Genomic DNA, 25,294 nt, shown 5'->3' on the forward strand with positions numbered 1-25,294 from the left:
TCAAAGCTTAATTGAACAAGCTGAAGTTAGAAGCTGATTGGCTACCATGCACAGCTGTACCAGATTCTGAGTGCTCCAAATTTAGTAAATCTCCCCCAAAGGGTATGCACACATGGAAGGACACGAAAATACAGACTTTCATGCTGGACTTAATGCATGATTATGGCAGTCAGACCTCTCCACTCCAGTTAGCAATCTATTACAGATCTGAGTGCAATGTCCTATTACAGATCTTTGTACAGAGCAGAAACAGGTAAAAATCAACTGAAATGCAGAGTTTTCTTGGACCTTTTAATGTATATAATTTGCTGGACAGAATTGTTTTTATTTTAGCTTCAACAAAAGTGGAGGTTCAGTTTAAGTATTTTTTAGTACACCCTACACTTATTGCCTTTTGTATGCTTTCTTTAACGTCTTTATTTCTCACGCTGTAGATAATAGGATTCAACATAGGTGTTACTACTGTATAGAGAATGGAGACAGCACGGTCCCTAACTGGAGAGTAACTAGATCGAGGACGCAGATACATAAATATGATAGTGCCATAATATAGAGTTACAACAATAAGGTGGGAGGCACAGGTAGAAAAGGCTTTGTGCCGGCCTTCAGTGCTACGTATCCTTATGATAGTTGAAAGGATAAGATAATAGGACAAGCAAGTCAATATGAAAGAAAGAAGACCAAACACACCACCGCAGAGGTACACTGCAAATTCATTGACCCAAGTATCCTTGCAGGAGAGTCGAAATAGTGGGAGCATCTCACAGAAGAAGTGGTTGATAAAATTGGACTTACAGAATGGCAGCCTAAATGTGAAAATGGCATGGGTGAAGCAGGATAAAAAGCTTGAAATCCAACATGTAGCTGACAAACATAAGCACAGTTTTTGGTCCATAATAGTTGTGTACAATAAAGGTTTACAGATTGCATTATATCTATCAAAGGCCATTGCAGATAATATTAAACATTCTGTAGCTCCAAGAAACAAATGGAAGAACATCTGGGCAGCACATCCCAAAAAGGAGATACTTCTGTCCTGGGAAATTGTATTTTGAAGGATCTTGGGCACTACAGTTGTTGAAAAGCAAATATCAATTATGGAAAGATTACTTAGAAAGAAGTACATGGGGTTCTGAAGCCTGGAATTACGGCTCACCACAACGATCAAAAGAAAATTTCCAGATATGGTCACCATGTACATGAATAGGAAAAGCAAGAAAAAGACCACTTGTAACCAGGGAACGTTAGAAAGTCCAAGAAGGATGAATTTTCTCACCAATGTTTGGTTTGAGTTCTCCATAAATATCTTCACAATTTATCTGGGTGATCAATTGTAATATAGATAAAATAATTACGGATATTTATACCAGTAATAATAGTGGCACAGTAAGATTTTTTTGCTAAAATTCTCACATTCATTACATAAAATGTGGACAATGTGATAGATGTCCATAGAACATCTATAGTTTATTCTTTTAAAGAATCAAGGATGTGCCATTTAAGTAGAATGTTTTTAAATCAATTGGTTTTGGTAAACAGCTATATAATAAATATGTTACTAATATCGAGTGAAAAACAATACAGGTTTTACTACACATTATAGATTACTGCACAGATAATGGCATTTTAATTAAAGAGGAGTTCTGCCCGCCCCTTTAAAAATTAAAAGTCAGCAGCTACACATACTGTAGCTGCTGACTTTTAACATTAGGACACTTACCTGTCCTGGAGACCAGTGATGTCAGCACTACAGAGGATGTTTACAACTTTCGGCTTCACAGCCAGGTCCCTACTGCGCATGCGCGAAGCTCATTGTGCTCTCTCACTGGCCCGGCAGAAGGGGATGGAGGAGGGGGGCGGAGCTGCTGACGTACTTTGCCATGGCCCGGTCTCCCGGATGTGGTGGAAGGGGACCTGTCGAAAACAGGAAAAGACGAATAAGCAGAAGTTCCACTTTTGAGTGGAACTCTGCTTTGAGGGCCGCAAGTAACTAGTGTCCCCCACCCTGCACAACCAGGCACACTGAATTTTCACAGTCATCTCAGAGTCAGAGGGATGATAACTTACAAAGGGATTGGAAAATTATGGGATGCCCACTTGACTTCAAACAACTTAAGGTACAACTTCTCCTATATACAGTCTATATACACTCCTCTGCTTCCTCCAGCACTCGACTCTGCTGGCACACTGTTAGAGAATCTGACACAGCACTCAGTCAGTCAGATTAGAGCAAAAGCCTGTTCTAGGCAGAAACCCAAGGCCCCTGGGGAGGTGTGTAGAAAAAAGTCAGTGTCCAGCATACATTCCCGTGGCTACTGATCCCAGCACCACCCCTTTAGGCACAGCCAACCCATCTGACCCCTTTCACTAGCCCTCATGGCTAATTTCTCCACAGTCCTCCGAGACTGAACACTCATCAGCCCACCCAGCTGACCCCTTAGGAGATCTCCCGGATGTGCTGACCTGCTCCCGCTATCCTCTCTCCTTGCCCCTGTGCCTCCAGGAAGGGGTTCCTCCATGTGTTGTGGGAGATCTTTGCAGCCCCCGAGCCCCAGGACCAAGGTCACCCCCCCAGATAAGGGGGCACCCTGCGAGGGCCTCCAACAGCATCCTTAACACTCATCTCCATCTCATGTCTATTTATGAGGTAAGCTGCCCCCTGCCAGCCCATTTTCTGGGGATTGATCAGGGTCCTCATAAATATGCATAAGCCCCTCCTAGCTTCCACCCACTAAATCTAGACCCTTCTCCAAGGTTCCAGAAAACAGCGGGAGGCACTAGAAGAGCTGTCAAATGAGTCATCCAGCCTCCCTGAGTCACTCAACACTGACCCAGATTCAGCTCAGGCCAGGCTCAAGCCAAGCCAATTTGCCTTCACCAACAACTAGCTATGTACATCTGGCACACACAAGAGGGTGCTAGATTTATATTTCAATGTAATTCATTCATTTATTTTACTTTACAGGAACTGGAAACAGTTCGACCAAAATTAGGAATACACTACAGTACTGATCGGGTCATGTTTGATTTATTAGGTGCAGCATCCCTAGAACCTTTACCCAACACTGTAACACTAATGCCCCGTACACACGGTCGGATTTTCCAACGGAAAATGTGTGATAGGATCTTGTTGTCGGAAATTCCGACCGTGTGTAGGCTCCATCACACATTTTCCATCGGATTTTCCGACACACAAAGTTTGAGAGCAGGCTATAAAATTTTCCGACAACAAAATCCGTTGTCGGAATTTCCGATCGTGTGTACACAAATCCGACGCACAAAGTGTCACGCATGCTCAGAATAAATAAAGAGATGAAAGTTATTGGCTACTGCCCCGTTTATAGTCCCGACGTACGTGTTTTACGTCACCGCGTTCAGAATGATCGGATTTTCCGACAACTTTGTGTGACCGTGTGTATGCAAGACAAGTTTGAGCCAACATCCGTCAGAAAAAATCCTAGGATTTTGTTGTCGGAATGTCCGATCAATGTCCGACCGTGTGTACGGGGCATAACTATTCGGTTCTCAAAGTGTCCTCCATCAACATTGCAATGTTCTTGGATGCTGTTCGCAACACTGTGACACACAGTAGCACAAATTCTGTCTAGCATCAATGTCCATAAATGCTTTTGAGATGAACACCTCCAATTCATCCACTGTGTGGGGATTCCTTTAACCCTTTTGCTGCCAGGTCCATATGGCGTACAGACCTGCATTCCTGTTTCTGCTTTAGGCTCATTGTCACTTCAGTGACCATTAGTTTGTAGCAGAATTGTTTAGCAGACTCTGCTGAACAAATCAATAGCTCTAAATAGAGACTGACAATTCAATGATCAGAGCTATTGACCTAAAATATGACCCCCCCCCCCACTGGCTGCTGCTGCCACCGCCTGTGACATTTCTCCCCCCTGCTTCTCCACCTCCACAAAGCGCCAGCTGGATTGTCCCCCTGTCACCACTCTAATTTTTTCCTTTTCCAGCACCGATCCTCACCACATCGATCTAAACTCCCCCTTCCATCAGCGCTGATCTCGCCAGGACTGGTTCACTTTGTCTTCCAAAGAGGAATAACTGACACAAAGCCACCCCCTGCCGATTTAACCTCCCTTGCCGATCTGACCTTCCCTGCTGATTCGGCCCCCCTTACTCGATCCCAGTTGTCCCCTCCCTTTAGTGCATCTGGCTTGCTCTCCCTCCTCACCATCCCACCGACTGCAGATTTTGCTAGGGCACACAGAAGCTGTCAGGATAGAGAGCAGTGTGTATGTCTGAGGGGGGATGTTGGGGGGGTGGCTGGGTGTTTACCAGCCCCCTTTCTTTCCCTGAATGGACATAGGGAGCAATCAGTACTGATTGCTCTTACCCATGTCCATTCATCACTGGAGCATAGTAAGCAGTGTTTACTATGATTCAGTTTTGGGAATGAATAGGAGTCTCTATACAGAGACTTCTATTCATTCATATGCATTGCAACTAAGGCTGCAGAGAAAGGGACTGTCTTCAATATTTTGTCTGTGTTAAAATATTGTCATGATAAACATTTGCACAAATATCAGTAGCACCCTCTTTTTATTCTACTGGTCATGTGCTTTAAAAAAAAGTATGGTTTGGGGTCTTTTACAAACTCTGAAAGCTGTAAGTGAAAAATTAAAGTTTCCAGATTTTTAGAGAAAATTGTTTATATACCATTGTTTATATACAGTTTTGCATATATTCAATTTTGACCAAAAGGTGAATTTAAAATTTACAAATATTTATCATTGCTAACTCAATACAGGTTAAGCTTTGGTATCTAGTAGGAATTTAGCAGGAATTTTGTAAAATTTGCTGTTTTTGTATCTGCTAATAATGATTTTAGTGTATTTTTAATATATCATTGAGGCTTTAAAAATCAGTAGCAACTTCCTTTTATTTTACTGGTCCTATGCTTTTGGAAAATGTATGGTTTGGGGGGTCTTTTACATACTTTGAAAGCTGTAAGGGGAAAAAAAAACAATGGAAAAATTGCAAAAATGGTCTGACCACCTGGGTTTAAAAGTAGAACGCAGGGCCTGACAGCGAAAGGGTTAAAAAGCTTTTACTAAGCCCCCCAAAAAAGAGGTCCGTAGGTGTCAGGTCAGGTAAATGTGGCAGACAGTCAATCTTGCCATGTTGCCAATTCAATGCTGTGGGAAATTGTTGTCAAAGTACTGTAACTCCATACCGCCAAAACAAAGTTAGGAGGGGGCCCTTTTTAATGTATAATGTACAACATTTTATAATGTAGAAGTAATGTATACCTTCTTTTGGCCCACTCTGTATATCACCAAAAGATTGTTGACACCTGACCATCACACTTACACTACATGACTAAAATGGTTGGTCACTACCTCAAATTATTTAGTTCAGTACTTTATAGTGAAGGAAATCCTACAGCATACAAACACATTATAGAACATTATGGTCTTCCAAGCCAGTGGTAATAGTTTTAGGACAGGCATTTTTTGTTCCAGCATGACTGTGCCCATGTGCACAAAGTCATCTTTTTAAAGGTATGTTTGGTAAGAAGGAACTCTGTTGGCCTACATACAGCTTTGACAGAAACCCTATTGAAAACATATAGCATTAGTTGGAATGCCAATTGCTAGGTCTTCATACTCTCAACATCAGTATCTGACTATGCTTTGGCTGAGTGGACACAAATTCTAACAGATACCCTCAAAATTATTGTAAAACTTTTTCCTAGATGAGTAGAAGTAGTTATGGCTGGAAAGGGATTCAAATTCAAACTCATACTGTAGCTCTAGTCTGAATTTTGAGTTGAAGGACTTCCAGGTATAAATGCCCTTCTAAGTCACTAAAATACTTTTACTTTGAAAATTAGCTGCTTGTATTTCACCATTTTTTTGTATTACAGCGGGATTTGTTCTATTGTATGTATTTTACTATTCTATAGACACCATGACACTCCCACCACCATGCTTGACTGTAGGCAAGACACACTTGTCTTTGTTCTCCTCACCTGGTTGCCGCCACACATGCTTGACACCATCTGAACCAAATAAGTTTATCCTGGTCTCATCAGACCACAGGATATGGTTCTAGTAATCCATGCCCTTAGTCAGCTTGTCTTCAGCAAACTGCGGGCTTTCTTGTGCATAATCTTTAGAAGAGGCTTCCTTCTGGGACGACTGCTATGCAGACCAATTTGATGCAGTGTGCGGCGTATGGTCTGAGCACTGACAGGCTGACCCCTTTCAACCTCTGCAACAATGCTGGTGGCACTCATACGTCTATTTTCCAAAGGCAGCCTCTGGATATGATGCTGAGCACGTGCACTCAACTTCTTTGGTCAACCATGGTGAGGCCTGTTCTGAATATAACCTGTGCTGTTAAACCGCTGTATGGTCTTGGCAATCTTCTTATAGCCTAGGCCATCTTTAAGTAGAGCAACAATTCTTTTTTTCAGATCCTCAGAGAGTTCTTTGCCATGAGGTGCCATGTTAAACTTCCAGTGACCAGTATGAGAGAGTGAGCGATAACACCAAATTTAACACACCTGTTCCCCATTCACCCCTGAGACCTTGTAACACTAAAAATATTGACACTTTGGGCCCAATTTGGACATTTTCACTTAGGGGTGTACTCACTTTTGTTGCCAGTGGTTTAGACATTAATGGCTGTGTGTTGAGTTATTTTGAGGGGACAGCAAGATTACACTGTTATACAAGCTGTACACTCACTACTTTACATTGTAGAAAAGTATAATTTCTTCAGTGTTGTCACATGAAAATATATAATAAAATATTTACAAACATGTGAGGGGTGTACTCACTTTTGTGAGATACTGTAAATTTTAAGCTAGGCCTGTTTGTTTTGATCTGTGTGGGCTAGGAGTTGCTCAGAGTAGCAGCTGTGACTCACAGACAGCATCACTTCACGGTTACCTCCCTCTTGCTTCTAGAGTATTCTAGAAGAAGAGGAGGGGAGGAGAGGTGGAGCTGTTTGGAGTGTCTCTGGGAGCTCTGACCAACCCCCAACTAGGATTGACAGGGGGCAGACCTCCTTGAAAAACCCAGGGTTAGCCCAGCTGGGGAGGAGTTGTCGGGCGTAAGAACTAAGGATAGAGTACTAACCTAGCAGAGCCTTGGAGGGAGCTCCCCAGTCTGGGGGGGGGGGGTTGGGGACCTTGGGCCTGGGACTTGGTTGCAGGACAGATATGGGCATCAGATAAATTTCCTTACCCATCCAAGTTCTATTCCCTCGATAAAACAACAAAACAAACATCTAGTCTGTTCATTGTCTCCAAGGTGATTGGAAAGTGAATGCCGGGCTGGGCAGGGTGACAGGTGGGCCACATCACTTAGCAGCCCCTACAAGGGTACCGCTACATATATAGTGCACCATTATTTTCAATGTTTGTTGCATGGCTGAACACTTACGCTTCTCTCTTTTGTAAAATATTTTGCTTTGAACTTAGTTGCCTATGCTCCTGCTTAGTTTATGTATATTTCCTGAACAGTATTAACAAATCAGGCAGCATAGGTACAGTAATTTATGGTTAGAACATGTATTCGCAGGTAGCAAGGTATGAAATCTAGTACATGTACTTGCCATGGCCAACGCATGCATGTTTGTGCATGCAAGGGCCGTACACACGATACGAAAATTGGATGGATAAATTTGTACGACGAGCTGTCTGCCGATTTTCGGATCGTTAGTACGGTGCTTTCGACAGCCGATTTCGCTTTTTCGTCACACTGGATGTGCAGACTATTTTTATGTCGGATGTGAACTCAATGTCCCATTTTCGTTTTATTAGTACGGTTTTCGTAAGCAAGACTATGAATGCTCAGAAACAAAAGAATACATACAAAACTATTCAACACATTACGTCACTTCTGACATTGTTTTCTTCTGTTCGAAAATTTTTGTATTGTGAGTAACCTCTTCACTTTCGACGTGAGACCAGCATGCCACAAAAAACAGACATTCGGTCGTCCGAAAATCTAAGTGTGTGTACGAGGCTTTACTCTTGCAATTGAATGTGATCTGGCTTTTTTACTTTCAAATTTGTTACATTAGTATGTGTGCTTCACATGGTGGTGTAACTACAACAAATTTAAAATGGTTAACTTATGTCTATAAAAGATGGCCATAAAACAGTAGAGAAAATACTGTTTTGATTACAGATAAGACACTGTTGAGTTTGGGTGCAGTATGTTCAGACATAGTCAGTTATCCATAGTCGTGCACACACCCTTAAATATTGTGCATATTTACAACATAGCAACTACTGTGGGAATATGCTGGAGTTGTTCAGCCTGGTTTGCAGTTGGAATTGTGGGCGACAGCGATCATGCACATTTTTTAGTAAATCATGCCAAAGAGGGTCAAATTAAACATAATGCACCTGGGGGAACACATTCGTCTATAAACCATGTGAATAGAAATAGTTATAATTAGAATAAAATGTTCATGATGTCTTTGTGTGACATGAAATGACTTTCCATAAACATAAAATATCCTGCGCAGTGGTTGACCTCACAGCTATATGGAACGCCACAATGGACGCTAATATACTCTCAACATTGATATTTTTCATTAGGGTGTAAGTCAAGCCAAAAAGTGTTTTTCCTTGTATTTGATAGAAATAGAAAGTTAGAGCTCATGTTGAGTTTTACTCTTATCTGTTAAGGAAAGACTTACCCTGACTTCCTGTCCAGCTGACAATGGTTTCACAGAAAATGAGGAAAAATCTGAAACAGCAACACATACACAAATTTAAATCTAACAGGAGTTCTAGCCTTCCCCTTCTACCAAAGAAAAGCATTTTTATTTATGTCTGTGTTGCTGCTGGAGGGTCCCCCTCACTTCTTGTCTGGTAGACATTGCCAGCAGGAAAGGAAATGGCGGCAAATGAAAGCTTTGGCTGGACTTACATTTTCAATTCTCCAATCTATCCATAATAACTTAGTAGTAGTATTTAGTATTACAAAAACCCACTCTATTATATCATACTTCATTTCGGGTCAAGTCTCACTCTTTCTCAAGTAGTAGGTTGCAGAATAATTCCACGCACACATGACTGGTTTTGCCGTCGGAATAAACTCCGAAGGTATCTCCGATGGAACTCCGGCAGAATTCCGCTCAAGCGCTCTTGCCTACACACGGTCACACCAAAGTCCGACTGTCTAGAACGAGGTGACGTACAACACATACGACGGGACTAGAAAAAGGAAGTGCAATAGCGAGCGCGCCACCCTTTGGGCTCCTTCTGCTAATCTTGTGTTTATCTCGTGTTAGTAGAAGTTTGGTGAGAGACGATTCACGCTTTTCAGCTTTCGTGCTTTTCAGTCCATTACTGCTCTTCAGTTTGTGCTTGTGGGTTTGTATCTGCTTTTCAAAGTGTGTAGACAGTTCACATCTGTTTTTCAGTGTGTTCTTGTCTGCTGGTTTCTGATTTTCAGCTCGCTCTTCACAGGCCTTGCTGTTCTTCAGTGCGTTCTGTTCGTTCTGACCAGCCGACCGTTTTGAAGCTATGTTGCAGGTACGTACTCTTCGTAGAGTTCATGCTATGCGGGGGCTTGGTGTTGGGGTTCATTCTTTGACCCAAGCCCAGTCCATGAACAGGGTGGGGAGGAGTTCATGGACCAAGAATTGGTTACTCCAGCGTGACCAATTCTCTCATATGCCTTTGCTTCATGAGATCCAGGAGAAAAATCCTGATGATTTCAGGAACTTTCTCAGGATGACGGACCTCATTTTTCACCATCTGTTGGCTTTGCTGACCCCTTATATTAGCAGGCAGGATACCTGCATGAGGCAAGCCATCACTCCGGAGCAGAGGCTAGTCGCCACGTTGCAGTAATTGGTGACTGGGAGAAGCCTGCAGGACCTCAAGTTCTTGACAGGCATCTCCCCCCAGGCTCTAGGGATCATTATCCCAGAGACCTGTTCTGCTATATTTCAGGACTATATTAGAGTAAGTTTTTTTTCCTTTAACATCACATTCTATGTATTTAATGTTTGCTAATGTTTTTTATTTCTTTCCTCATTCCATAATTACCATGATTGTAATATGTTGTGAATGTTCCCTTTGTACTCATGCATGCTGTAATCTTTTAATGCTCCTTTTTTGTCCTTCATGCTTATTTGCCTTCACTAACCTCCCCAGCATGCTATCCTGGGCCCATATACACCTATAGCCTAGTCACTTAACAATGTATTTTGTCAGCTCCATTGTAGTGCTTACCCTAAACACCCCCTAAAATGTGTACAAATGTTATTGCTGTCCTTAAATTCAGGCAGAGTGCCATAAGCTTTTTTTTTGGGTCCCAAACTCAGCTCAAACCCCCCCCCCCCCATAACATTTTTACAATGGGCCATCAGAGGGGGGGAATCTGATAAGAGGACCTATATTTTTGTTTTAAAATACTCCTTAACCGGTTCCCGAACGGCGCCCACCGATGTACGTCGGCAGAATGGCATGGCTGGGCAAATGGTGATACCTTTACGTCCCTTTACCCACGATCGCCTTACGGAGAGGAAGAATGGGGAGATGCTAATGTAAACAAGCATCTCCCCGTTCTGCCTAGTGACAGTGTCACTGATCTCTGCTCCCTGTGATCGGGAGCAGAGATTAGTGACATGTCACACGTAGCCACGCCCCCCACAGTTAGGAACACTCCCCAGGACATACTTAACCCTTACACTGCCCCCTAGTGTTTAACCCCTTCACTGCCAGTGTCATTTACACAGAAATCAGTGCATTTGTATAGCACTGATTGCTGTATGAATGACAATGGTCCCAAAAATGTTTTAAAAATGTCCGATGTGTCTGCCATAATGTCGTAGTCATGATAAAAATCGCTGATTGCCGCCATTGCTAGTAAAAAAAAATTATCAATAAAAATGCCATAAAACTATCGCCTATTTTGTAGATGCTATAACTTTTGCACAAACCAATCAATAAACGCTTATTGCGATTTTTTTTTTTTACCAAAAATATGTAGAAGAATATGTAACGGCCTAAACTGAGAAAAAAAAAAGGTTTTTTAAATATTTTTGGGGGATATTTATTATAGCAAAAAGTAAAAAATAATGCGCTTTTTTCAAAATTGTCGCTATTTTTTTGTTTATAGCACAAAAAATAAAAACCGCAGAGGTGATCAAATACCACCAAAAGAAAGCTCTATTTGTGGGGAAAAAAAGGACGTCAATTTTGTTTGGGAGCCACGTCACACGACCGCGCAATTGTCAGTTAAAGCGACGCAGTGCCGAATCGCAAAAAGTGCTCTGGTCAGGAAGGGGGTAAATTCTTCTGGGGCTGAAGTGGTTAAAATAAATGTTATACTGATGTTGGCCAAGAATGTTTACATCTGCTTGCAATGTTATGTGCAAAAGTACTAATATATATTTTTCTGTTTTGACTCCACAGTTTCCCTCAACGCCACAGGAATGGCGGACTGTGGCCTCCCATTTTGCCGACCGTTGGGACTTTCCCAACTGTGGAAGGGCTATAGAGGGGAAGCACATCCACATCGTGCCACCACCCCATTCGGGGTCTTACTATTATAACTATAAGGGGTTTAATAGTATAGTGTTAATGGCGGTGGTGTTGGCACATGTGTCGGCCTCTATGTGGATGTGGGGAAGAATGGCCGGATGTCGGATGGAGGAGTCTTCGCCCAGACGGCGTTTTTCCAATGGCTCCCGAGTGGTGGCCTGGGATTGCCACCTGATGCGGACAACGTTGAAGGACTCCCGTTCGTCTTTCTTGCTTTCGGTCTGGGCGAGCACCTGATGAGGCCATTCCCCTAGAGGACACTCACCCCGCCATACACATGGCGGAATACAAACTCAACCACATCATTTTATCCTGCTGCATATTGCACAATTCTTTAAGAAAAAATGCCCACAATTATATAGCCTCAGTTGGGCCTGAGGCCGGACTTCCTTCAAATCCTCTGATGGGCCTGGATACTGGGTGTCCTGGCTTGGCACCCCAAAGCGCCCGTGAAGTTTGGGATAAATATGTCAATTATTTTACGGTTAGGGGGGCCATTGCAATGCCAGACAAAGTCTAAAATATTTAAAAAAATAATAATATCTGATAAAATCTTGCATTTTCTTTATTGCCTGTGTTTCTTTTTGACTGTCTCCTAGGTTCTCCTAGTGCACTTGTAGTGCCAAGTGGATTTTCCTTTAATAAATAAGCCCCATTGCCACTGTAAACACAAAATTACTTCCAAAACTGGTATTGAGCATTGAAAGATGAAGCCACACTTTATTGATTAGCAACATTTTTACTCTGTGCACATTCACATGTGTGTTATAAAATTTTTTAGAATTTTTTTTTTCTCAAATTTTTTTTTTTTTTTTTTTTTAGAAACAGGCATGTTTCAAAACATAACATACACAACTCTGGAACTTACAAAGTTCAACGTATAAAAACTGAAGGCAATATCAGACATTATAGTGTCAAAAATGTCTTGATATTGCCTTCATCAGATGGGGTGATGTCACCCCTGTAAAAGCCAGATTTTGAAGATGCACACAAATTGGGAGCCAAAATGGGTATTTCCCTCCTGATCCCATGCCTAATGTCAACATGTGCTATCTCCCATCATGGGGGATCAATGGACGTGTTTTGGGGGTGCAAACCCTTCCTCTCACTTACTAGAGTTACGAGGAAGGGGTTGTACCCACAAAACGCGTACTTTGAGATCCCCTGATGGCGGATAGCACATGTTGACACACTGTGTGCACCTTCAAAATTTGGCTTTTAAAATTTACAAAAAAAATTGGTTTAGTCCAACAAAAGTGTAAATGTATGGGATTTGAAAGAAATTTAAAATTGTCCCAACACATCTATCATGTTCTTCATTTGTTGTTCCATAACATTCAGTTTCTTCCTTATTATTATTTCACCATTCCACACCATGATGTCGTGGATGAGCCTTTGGGCACTGTCACTTGTGAAATGTTGAGCTTGCTGTTCAACAACCAGCACATCACCTAAAAATTGGATTAAAAACATGTATGTTGGGGTGTCAGACACTCACCTGTTTTGGTGACAATCTCGTCCACTTCCCCACCTCTCCTTCCTCCAGATCCTTGGGGTGTTGTCGTGGGCTGACTTCCCCTTCTTGGTGATGTGTGGGGTCCCTGGTGTCCTCTGAGTGGTGTCCTCCAAGTCTTTTCTCTCCTATGAGAATGAAACAAAAGGTACAGTACCTGCCCGCGAGAATGTGGTCCAGCGCGATCCCATTGCGCTGGTTCTTGGCGTCAGGGTACTGTACATCTCGCGCTCACTGCAATAGGAAAAACACATTTTCCTATTGCAGCGAGCGTGAGAAAAAAGCCACAATGTCCCTTCTCTAGTAAAAAAACAACATGAGTTCCCCTCCAAGAGCATACCAGACTCTTAGGTCTGGTATGGATTTTAAGGGGAACCCCCATGCCGAAAAAACGGCGTGGGTCCCCCCAAAATCCATACCAGACCCTTATCCGAGCACGCAGCCCGGCCGGTCAGGAAAGAGGGGGGACAAGCGAGCAACCCCCCTCCTGAACTGTACCAGGCCGCATGCCCTCAACATAGGGGGTGGGTGCTTTGGGGCAGGGGGGCGCCCTGCAGCCCCCCACCCCAAGGCATATTGTCCCCATGTTGATGAGGACAAGGGCCTCTTCCCGACAACCCTGGCCGTTGGTTGTCAGGGTCTGCCGGCGGGCAGCTTATCGGAATCCGGGAGCCCCCTTTAATAAGGGGGCCACCAGATCTAGGCCCCCCACCCTATGTGAATGAGTATGGGGTACATCGTACCCCCACCCATTCACCTGGGGGAAAAAGTGTCAATAAAAAACACACTAGACAGGTTTTTAAAGTAATTTATTAGGCAGCTCCAGGGGTCTCTTCCGACTTCGGGGGTCTCTTCCGACTCCTCCGCTCTCTTCTCCCACTCTCCGGGCCTCTTCTCTCGGTCTTCGGTTCTTTTCTCGCTCTCCGGGTTATTCTACTGGGCTCCTCTGCTATCTTCTGCTCTTTTACCGCTCTTTTGCTAGCGTTGGCCCTGTCTTTTCCGTCGTCTTCTTCCCTATTTTCTTCTTCTGACGCTCTCTCCCGCTGTAATGCCGTGTGCGTGGTGCGCAACGACTTATATAGGCATGGGGCGTGGTCACCGGGTGATGTAATCCATGACCCCACCCCTTATGACGTCACAGTCCCGGGGCATGACATCACCCGGTGACCACACCCCACGAACCGCGCACACGGCATTACAGCGGCAGAGAGCGTCGTGTCAACATCGGAAGAAGTGAATAGGGAAGAAGACAACGGAGAAGACTGGGCCAACACTAGCAAAAGAGCAGAAGATAGCGGAGGAGCCTGGCAGAAGAACCAGAGAGCGGGAGAAGAACCGGAGACTGGGAGAAGAGAGCGGAGGAGTCGGAAGAGACCCCCGGAGCTGCCTAATAAATTACTTTAAAATCCTGTCTAGTGTTTTTTTTTATTGACAATTTTTTCCTCAGGTGAATAGGTAGGGGTACGATGTACCCCATACTCATTCACATAGGGTGGGTGGCAGGGATCTGGTGGCCCCCTTATTAAAGGGGGCTCCTGGATTCCGATAAGCCCCCCGCAGGCAGACCCCAACAACCAGCGGCCAGTGTTGTCAGGAAGAGGCCCTTGTCCTCATCAACATGGGGACAAGGTGCTTTGGTGTGGGGGGGCCACAGGGCGCCCCCCTGCCCCAAAGCACCCACCCCTCATGTTGAGGGCATGTGGCCTGGTACGATTCAGGAGGGGGGCGCTCGCTCGTCCCCACCCCCTTTCCTGGCAAGCCGAGCTGCTTGCTCAGATAAAGGTCTGGTATGGATTTTGGGGGGACCCCCACACCGTTTTTCCGGCGTAGGGGGTTCCCCTTATAATCCATACCAGACCTAAGGGCCTGGTATGCTCTTGGAGGGGAACCCATGCCAGTTTTTTATTTAAAATTTGGCGTGGAGTTCCCCCTCATGATTCATACCAAACAGTGCCTCAATGTCAGCAATGCTTATCGCTCATTTAGAAAGGAAAAAAAACATTTTTCCTTTCCCAATGAGCGAGCCAGCTCGGCGCTGGCTCCCATGACGGGGCTCGCAGGTGTCAATCTCGCCGATAACAGCGGCGAGACTGACACAATATCACGGTCACCTACTGTATACTTAGCACACAGACATTTATTTATAATTGTAGTTTTTATTAAGAGCGTTTTAGAGAATATACAAAGTGTACAAGTAACTGGATACAAGCAAGGTGTAAAAAATACAAACAACAAATGTCCATGTTTACAGAGCACAGAGGTGTTCTTTAGATCATATCAAAATGGTAAGAACAACTCAGGGAATGTAACAATAGGTGTTTCGAGGTCAGGCGGAGAAGTAAAGAAATTCTTTGAAAAGAATTTATCTGTACATAAAGCATAGGCCAAAGTGACTTATTTCATGATTTACTGGGTAGCGGAGGTGTACCAAATTCAGATTGATCCCAGAGTTCCCAGATTTTGTTAAACTGGGGGATACTATCATGCACAGAGGCTGTCAAGTACTCCATCCCTCGAATCTCAGCCATTAATTGTAAAAACCTAGACCAAGGGGGAGGTGAGTTGGAAAGCCAACACAGTGGAATGAGCCTTTTGGCTGCTAAGAGGATGTATGTAATCAGCCTGTTATCTTTTTTTGTAATACCAGGAAAGGGTAGTCCTAAAAGGTAATTTAGGGGATCAAGCGGAAGGGACACATCCACCACCTTTTGTATTAGCAACATTACCTCGTGCCAAAAAGGCTGTATCATGGAACATTGCCAGAAGATATGGAACAAAGATCCAATTTTAGACCCGCAGCGCCAGCAATTTGCCGAAGATGAGGGATCAAATTTGTGTATAACTTCGGGAGTCTTGTACCAAAACATGAGTACCTTGATGGACGTTTCCCTATGTAAGACACATCTTGAGGACTTGAAAGTGGAGGACCAGATTCTATCCCACATTTGGGGACTAATAGGTCTGCCTATTAAATGAGGCCATCTACTCATATATCGATGGGTGTTCTCAGTGAGAGGTGTTGACTCATGGAGGATGTGGTGTATAGAGGATATTAGATGTAATTGTTGGGGACCTTGTGCACATAGATATTCAAAGCGAGTAGGTTTATCTAGGGTCAAGAGTGGAGACTGAGAATGGAAAAAATGTCTAGTCTGTAGGTAAAAATGGAAGAGGCACGCTGAGATACCAAATTTTTCACGTAGAGTATTGAAACTGTGTAACCTACGGGAGATTGGATGTACCAAGTTCCGTAGCTGGAACAACAAGCCCTCCATCCACGGAAGTACTCTACCCAGGGACAGACTATCTGGTATGGAGGGGTTAAAGAGCACATTCGCTAATAAGTGGAAAAATGTTAAGACATTTGCGCCAGATACTCAAAGTAAAGTTCATTGGAGCAATACTTTGACGTTTATATTTGGGATCCAGAGAGGGAGTGGGATACCAAATTAGAGAGCAAGGGTGTACCGGATACAATACTCCCCTCTCAATAGTGGTCCAATGGTTATGGGCATGAAGGGAGGACCATGATGCAATGACTCTCAAATGCAAAGCATAATAATATTTAAAAATATCCGGTGCTCCCAATCCCCCCTAGATCTTTTTGCGAAAATCACCAAGCTCACTATATGGTGTGCCCTATTATTCCAAATGAAGTTAAGAAAGCTCCTCTGTAGCACTTTAAGTTGGGGGGTTGGGATTGCAATAGGCAATGTCTCAAAATGGTATAATAATCTAGGCAAAATAGACATTTTTAAAACGTTAATCATGCCCAGTAATGATAAGGGGAATTTTGCCCAGGTTTGTAGAGATTTGTTGATATCAAGGATCAGAGAGGGGTAATTTGCAGAGCAGAGTGAGGGATAGGATGGAGTAAGTAGAACCCCTAGGTATTTAAGGGAGTCAGTGCACCAACCTATAAGGATAGGAAGCTTTGAGTTGGGATAGTAAAGGGTGGGGGACATGGATCAAAAGGGCCTCAGTTTTAGAGGTGTTTACCTTATAAACTGAGATGTCACTAAACAGAGATATCAATTTGTGTAACGATGGAAGTGATAACAGTGGATTTGTGATAGTCAGTAGTATATCATCTTATCACCACCCCACAAATGTCAGGATGTATACGAACAGACTCGGCCAGGGGCTCTAGGCACAAAATAAAAAGTAGCGGCGATAGAGGGCATCCCTGCCGAGTTCCGTTTGTCATGGGGAAGCTAGGCGACAGGAGAGATAACATCTGAACCTGAGCAGTGACTTTCAAATAAAGAACCTCTAGGGCTTTTAGAAAAGGGCCTCTGAAACCATATACCCGCAAGGTGGCAAACATATAAAGTCAACTCAGCCTGTCAAAGGCTTTTTGTGCGTCAAGACTTAAAACAATAGCCTGTCGTGACAACCTATCAAGGAGATCGATCAGGTCTATTGTGCAGCGGGTGTTGTCCCCAGCATGTCTGCCGGGGACAAAACCCACTTGGTCTCTGTTGATTAATTTTGGACTAATTCGGGATAATCTAGATGCAAGGATTTTTGTAAAGATTTTATAGTCCAAATTTCAAAGGGCTATGGGTCTATAATTGTCTGGGACTGAAGGATCCTTACCAGGTTTTGGGATAACAGTAATGTAAGAATGGGAAAATTGGGGATTAGGGGGTTTGCCTTAAGTAAGGAATTATAAAGAGTCAGCATATGAGGTGACAGTATGTCTATAAAGGTCTTATAGTAAAAATATGATAGCCCATCTGGGCCTGGTGATTTGTTTAACGGGAGATCTTTGACTATACTGAGGAGTTCTTCCGCTGTTATAGCTGTGTTTAAACTAGCTAGATCAGGTATAGACAGTTTTGGAAGTTTTAGGTCAGAGAAGAACTCCTCAAATTTCTCTTGAGTAAAGTTAAAATTGTTTGCAGGAGTTAGACAATTATACAGCTTATGATAAAATTTACCAAAAATTTTTGACATCTCTTGAGGGCAATGTGTTCTGGATCCGTCTGTTTGGAGAAGGAAGTGTTGGGAAGGAGTTAGAAGGACGTGGACATAATTTATTGACTAGAATCTTGTAAGGTTTATTAGAGAGCTCATAAAACTTTTGTTTTGACCAAAGAAGTAATTTAGCTGCCTTTCTGAGTTGTGTAGATTTAATTTGTTCTCTGAGGGTGGTGACTTTACGAAGCTTCAACACTGTGGGACTGCCCAACAACTGCCGTTCAGCCTTCGCCAAGGCTGTGGTAAGGGTCTGCAAAAGACTGTTTCTGTCCTTTTTTAGATGTGAACCTTCTGCTATACATTCACCACGAAAGACAGCCTTATGGGCCTCCCACAATGTAGAAAACTTAGACACAGAGCCTATATTAAGTTGGAAAAATTCTTGAGACCTGTTGCCAGCTTATTCCGTGAGACCTCAGATTGTAAAAGGTTTTCATTGAGGCGCCAGTGGCATGATTTAGCGTGTGTCTGAGAAAGCATAAGGTTTAATGTGATAGGAGTGTGGTCAGACCACGTGATAGGGGATATATCAGAGTCAATGACATAAGGGATGAGTGGAGCCGAAACAAAAAAATGGTCTAGACGGGAATACATTTTATGGGCACGGAGTAAAATGTGTATTGCTTAGCAGAGGAATGTTTGATCCTCCATTAATGTCAAAGAGTTGATGGGACCTGATACATTTACGGAATGATCTAGCTTGGGATGTAATCTTCTCCCTAGGGGGTAGCATTAAACAAAGTTTGTCTATCTCTAGTGGGGGAGATGACCAAATTGAAATCCCCCCAACAATCATAAATGGTTGAGAATGGTACTGAGGGGCATTAAAAAGTTTATTAAGGAAATCAATCTGCCCAGTATTAGGAGCATATAGATTGACTAGGGTGAGGGAGGCGTTCAGTCACAATGTAGAATGAGAAATCGTCCATGAGGGTCTACATGAGTGCTCTTCACCTTAATAGGACATGATTTCCCGATCAGGATAGCTACTCCCGCCTTGCCAGTGGAATCGGAGGCAAGAAAGGAGGTAGGGAAGGACTTTGAGGCAAATTTTAGTGAGCCATCAATCTTAAAGTGCGTCTCTTGAATCATTATCACATCCGCACCTGAGGACCTGAACTCCTTCAGAGCTAACCAACGCTTCTGAATGGAGCCCAGGCCCTTCACATTATAAGACATGACCCTCAGAGCCATTTATAAAACACTTTCAAACAAGCTTTTGTTGGTGTACCAGCCCTAGGAGACAACACATCAAACAATACGTTTAAACAAGTATGAGAATGAATAAAAACACTCGTGGGTAAGATAACTGCTTTACACCCATGCACTAGCAAATACAACAGGTGGGTAGAAAACCATTGTAAATAAATAAAAAAAAGAAAAAGAAAAACCTGCAACCTCATCTTACCGAGTTGGCTTAGAAGCATGGACATGGTGAAAGAAAAAAAAAAAAAAAAACATAAGATCTTGAGCATATAGCTGCCCTTGAGACAATATAAAAAAGAAAAAGGAAAAAAAAGAAAACAAATGAAAAAACCTGTATGTGAGAAACCAAGACATAGCCATATCTTGGGGGACCCCGAAAAATTTCAGAGGCCAAGTAGGGACACATATGAGACTCCATCAGAGGACTCTAAGGAGAGAAGGAGTCCATCGAATCTCCTTATGAGCTTGGCTGTTGCTGTAAAGGTCCTGCAGGATGTAACCTAATAAAAAGAAAATGTCTGCAGCAGAAGAATACATGAACTACTGTCAATATGTCGTTAATGACCATATCATTGGTTAATAACCCATGGGTTGTGAAAAAACATTACCCCGATTAAAAATACGGGGAACATTTTTGAAAACCTTTAGTGCAGAACACAGCGATGCGATCCTCCTGGACTAGGAAGGAATCACAAAAAAGAGAAAAAAGGTACCCGGAAAAGACTTTGCGAGTGTATCAAGGAGGCTGTCTAGATGCTCTTGGATGTTGTGGTGTTGATAGTTGTTTCCTCGATCGGTTTCTCACAGGGGTCCAGATCCGACTGGGAGTGGTAGGAAAGGGACGAACTGGTGCCTGAGGGGGTATAAGGTCTTCTTCAGGTATAGGAGGAAGTTTGAGAGTATTTAGAAAAGCTTCTCCCTCTTGAAGATCTTGGAGACTATGTTGGGTACCATCTTTAGAAACTGTGAGGCAAAAGGGGAATCCCCAATAATATGGGACTTGATGGCGTTGCAGATGAGATGTGATTGGTCGCAGATTTCTCCGTTTAGCCAGGGTAATGGGAGATAGGTCACTGAAAATCTGCAGTTTTGCCCCTTTGTACATAAGCTGAGACTTGTTGCGAGTGGCCAGGGTTAATGCCTCCTTACTTTCATAATAGTGAAATCTCACTATAACGTCTCTAGGCCTGGCTCCAGCTGGAGGTTTCGGGCCCAGAGAGCGATGAGCCCTGTCCAGATGCCAGTCCACATCTACCACCATGGATGCCAGAGTGTTGAATAGACTCAGTAGATGTGGGCGCATGCCGGGGTCCCCTACCATCTCGGGGATGCCTCTGAACCGTAGGTTCTGTCTCCTCTCCCTATTTTCCAAATCCTCCTGCTGCAATTGCAGCTGAGAGACTGAATGTCTATGTGTGTGATTTTCCTCCTCGATCGGTTGTATATAGTTCACCATTTCAATTATCTTGTATTCAAGTGTATCCGTGTGTTCCCCTATTTGATTTATCTCCCCTCTTAGTTCTGTTGTCAGCTTACTCATCCTCAGACGCAACTGTATGAGTGATCTGCTGGAGGAGAATCTGCAGCTTAGTGTCCAGTTTAGCGTCTAAAATAGCTGGGGTGAGCACCTCTTGGGAGAGAGGAGAGGAGGTGGAAGATGGGGCTCGGTTCTGGGTAGTGACCATGTGGTTGTCTACCTCCTCCAACCCCAGAAGCTGGTCCATTGTGGCGAACGGCTCCGTGGGCGAAATCGAGGATGCAGATTGTGGCCTAGTAAGGAATCGATCCATGTGTGTTTCTCCACGAGGCCCGAGCAGTGGTTTATAGTGCTGCTGCTGCCGGCCAATTTTTCCCATGGGAAGCTCTGTCAGGGCGGCAGGTGTTCAGGCTTACCCCTGCTGCTGAATGTGGCTGTTGAAGCTTCTCAGGGGTCTCGGAGATTCGGCGGAGTCCAGAGCTCACCTAAAGAGCGTCCACCATGCTTTAAGCCGCACATGGGCCCCCCAGCACACAGATATTTGAGTCCAGAAATGTGAATAAGAAACATTGCTTGGAAGTGGGGTTGCAATTGTCTGTTTTGGGCAGAGTTCCAAGCTGAAGACATGATTTTTTACCTTACCAAAGCTGGAATAGTTACCTTAAGTTTGTTCTTGTGTCCCACACTAGTGCTCGTGAGTCCAGATGTGTAAACAGCTGCTGAGTGTTCTCTCCTTACATTACACTGAATCAAGCTTGCATTTCATTCTAGTTACAAACACATCTAGACAGCAATGTACAAAACTTAATTTTATACAAATAGGCATGACCATATGTATTTATCCTGTATCTGCCCAAAACATCGTATTTAATGAGCGAACGATGTTTCCTACGACCCATTACTGTGCCCACCAACATGAAAGTCGCCATTTTAAACTGTATAACGGTAAAGAAAAGCACATGGAGCAGCATGCAAGTAATAATAATGATAGGACACGACAACGACTTACTTTTTAGAAGCACTCTCTTTATTCTTCTATACTGATCCTGCTCCCTCAGTTTCAGGTCTGACCAGCGTTTCCCTAATTGCTCCTTGGATCGTCGTACCCCAAAATTCTGACGCAGACTCTTCACAACTTTAGTCATGATCTTGGTCTTTCTCAAATTAGGGTTTAGGTACGGTCCATGCTTCCCATCATAGTCGTTCCTCCTCATGATGTCCACCATCTCTATAAAGGCCATATTGGAGGCCTTAAATCTCCTCCTCCGGGATGGGGTCGTTTCGGGCTCCAGGCTTTCCTCCTCCTCGTTAGTGGAATTACCACACACCTGCTCTTTATCCGCCATGTTCCTCCTACTGCTCACCGAAGAGAGAAGGGGTGGGGAATATTCGAGAAAGAACGTCAGGGGCGGGCGATGCGGGCGGAGTTTCACACATGCGCAGTGTATATCAAGCTAACACACATGTGTCGTACGTACGATCTGTGTGCGGAGGCAGAACGAAAGGAAGTGGCGAGCGTCCTAAACGAAGGTAAAATTTTAACTTGGCCCAACACAATGGCCTATACTGCTTCAAGATTGAGGCCTATATTGGGATATGATAATGAGAGTTTAGGCTGACATTAGTGTTTTTGTCTTGTGTATTGTCTTACAGCAAAGATGAATCACTTTAAGGACCCAGAATTTATGGCCAGTTTCATAGACAGATACAGGGAGATGAGGAATTTGTGGGAGGTCAAAAACACCTTATATTATAATAAACAAGTTAGGAGGTCAACGCTGGAGAAACTTCTGGAATTTGTGAAGACTCGGGTCCCCAATGCAACCATCCAGTTTTTGGAAAGTAAAATTGGGATCTTGAGAAACATGTATAAGAAGGAGCATATTAAGATCCAGAAATCACTCAAATCAGGAGCATCAGTAGCGCAAGTACCCAGTACCCAGTATGTACCCAGGCTGTGGTACTTCAACACACTGCGGTTTCTGGATGACCAGACTGAAACCAGGGAAGCACTTTCTACCCTTCCCTGCAGCCTTCCCTCCACCCTTTCCTGAACCCCAGCAGAGGCTGACGAGGAACAACCTGGGCCTTCCATCCTGGAAGAAGTGGATGCGCCCAGCTGGAGCCAGGTATATTATTTTTATACATAATTATTGTCCTAATATTATTGATGTTAACTAGACATTATAATTGATAACTAATTAATGATTTAAAACCAAGTGATTTACATATCAATAGATAGTAGTGGCCAAAAATGATTGGGACAAGAAAGAAAAATGCTGGGGTCAAATGATAGTCTTTTCTATTTATTAACATTCAATTTGCAAGTCATGAGCTAAAAATTGTGTGTGATTGATGAAGCAAAAACTAAAACTATGTCTTTTTTTTTATACACAGGATACGCTCAGCCAGGAGGAGGGTCTGGAAAGTGTCAGCCAGGAGGTGGCCGTGCCCAGTGGCAGCCAGGATGTGGCTGTGCCCAGTGTCAGCCAGGAGGTAGCCATGCCCAGTGTCAGCCAGGAGGTGGTCGTGCCCAGTGACAGCCAGGAGGTGGGCGGGCCCAGTGTCAGCCAGGAGGTGGCTGGGCCCAGTAGGAGCCTCACCCAATCCCAGGTGCCTCCCCTTTCAAACAAAAGGCCCAGGAGGGGGACGAGGATGGAGAAGGCAGCACTGGACCTCATTAGGGAAGCAACTGATGTCCTCAGAAGCCAACCCGACGCTGAAGAGGCCTATGGCTGCTATGTAGCCACAAGATTGTTGAAATTGGAGGAGGGCCAACGCTTCCTCTGTCAGGGAATTATTGTTGAGGCTCTTAAGGAGGGGTTGAGGGGCCAGCTGACAGAGAACAGCCACATATATGATCTCACCCATCCTCCTCCTCCTCCTGCCACAAGTCCACCACCAGAGCCACAGCCTCCAAGGAAGGCTGCGGGGAAGGCTGCAGGGAAGGCTACAGGGAAGCGTGGAGGGAAGGCTGCAGGGAAGAGAAGAAAGTGATGGCCTGGGTTTGGTCTGGTCTGACAGAAGGTGCAGGCTGGTGTAATACCATAGCCTGGGGACATATATGTCATCTGCTGCTGGTCGTGATCTTTGGGAGTCCTGGACCAGATTGGGCTCAAAATTATATGGACTCCTCAAGATAACAATTTTTTTTCCTACAGACTTGATGTGTGCCCTGGGGCCAAAAGGCTTCGCAAATGACAAAAGTTTCTCCAGCGTTGCCTTCCTCCTGATTTTGTTACCCAGAATAAATGGATATTTTAATTTTCTGAAAATACTTGTGTTTTTTATAAAAATAGGACAGATTGTTTGTGAGTATGCAGGACCATTTCAAAAATACAATGTCAAATTAACAAAGGACACCAACCAGCCTTCTTGAGGTTACAAAATACAAGATAATAATGTTATTATGGTAACTATACACACCAAGAAAAAATAAAATATTATGGAAATCACTAGAAACTAATTTTGCAATAATCCAAAAAAGGAGATCTTGATGAAATAAAAAATTCTAAAAAAATGACTATAAAAATATTTCAAAACATTATTCTGGAGATCTGGCTTCAAAATAATACAAGATTATTCATGAGATCACAAGAAATAATAAAGAAAGAAGTTTGTGAGAACTCTGTGTGAATATCAGCAGCAAAACAACTTCATTCTTCTAGCATTATAAAGCACAAAAGAACGTGCTGCATTAAAAGATCACAGAATTTGCAGCGTGAGGAATGTGCTATCTCCATTATGAACGCTAGTTTTACCAGACCGTCCGCTTCCGTCTCGTACTTGCTTCAGAACATGCGTAGTTTTTGGTACATCGGAACAGCATACAGACGAGCGGTTTTACCATCGGAAAAATTTAAAACATGTTCTATATCTAAGTCCGTCTGAATTTTCGACGGGAAAAGTCCAATGGGGCACACACACGATCGGAATATAAGATGAAAAGCTCCCATCGGACTCTTTTTGTCGGAAATTCTGCTCGTGTGTGCGCGGCATAAGAGCACCAAAATAGTAATTGATGCTTGGAATAGACCTCCAGCAAACGTAGTGAGTCAGTAGTAAGTGGATTAAACATGCTTGAGATAAACCTAGCTCTATGCTCAGACAAAAAAAGTAAAAAAAAAAAAAAATGGTGCAAGTCGATGGACCACTTGTTTTTTTTTTCTAACATCACTCTTCTATGTTCAGTAGTTGCCATTCCGCATGGCTGCCATACGATGTCTTTGTGAAAAATGTTTTGAGTTTTTTACAAGGACATTGCAGTGGAAACACCACAAATGCACATCAAAAGCATGAAAAAGTTGATCTAGCCTATATTTGTATGAGACCAATATGTTTCTAGAAGAATGTAAAGTGAAAACAACTGAAAATGTCAACCCTTACGGGCATGCGCGGCGCAATGCGAGACAGACGCTGCTGAGCTGAGCTCCGTCAGATGAGGCAGGCCAGGCAAGATTCCCGGGGCTATTCCCAGCTAAAAACAACCCGATCCACCCGATCACCCCCGCGGGACTCCTTTGTGCATGCCATTGGGCAAAAAGGGGCGACATTACCGCTCCCAACA

The 25,294-nt window shown here is 43.6% G+C and overlaps 1 protein-coding gene across 1 annotated transcript; it reads right to left on the reverse strand.

Annotated features, from left to right (window-relative positions):
* Positions 1–352: 352 nt before the first annotated feature.
* On the reverse strand, positions 353–1,300 carry LOC141116611 (olfactory receptor 5G3-like). The gene has a single exon (XM_073609003.1). It carries the CDS (start codon positions 1,298–1,300, stop codon positions 353–355), a length of 948 nt encoding a protein of 315 aa, XP_073465104.1.
* Positions 1,301–25,294: the final 23,994 nt, after the last annotated feature.

Source organism: Aquarana catesbeiana, linkage group LG13 (genome assembly GCF_042186555.1).
Source record: "Aquarana catesbeiana isolate 2022-GZ linkage group LG13, ASM4218655v1, whole genome shotgun sequence".
Lineage (NCBI taxonomy): Eukaryota > Metazoa > Chordata > Amphibia > Anura > Ranidae > Aquarana > Aquarana catesbeiana.

What these genes read in the sequence shown, in the direction of transcription:
- LOC141116611 (XM_073609003.1), bottom strand. Translation starts at nt 1,300, where the DNA reads ATGGAGAACTCAAACCAAACATTGGTGAGAAAATTCATCCTTCTTGGA.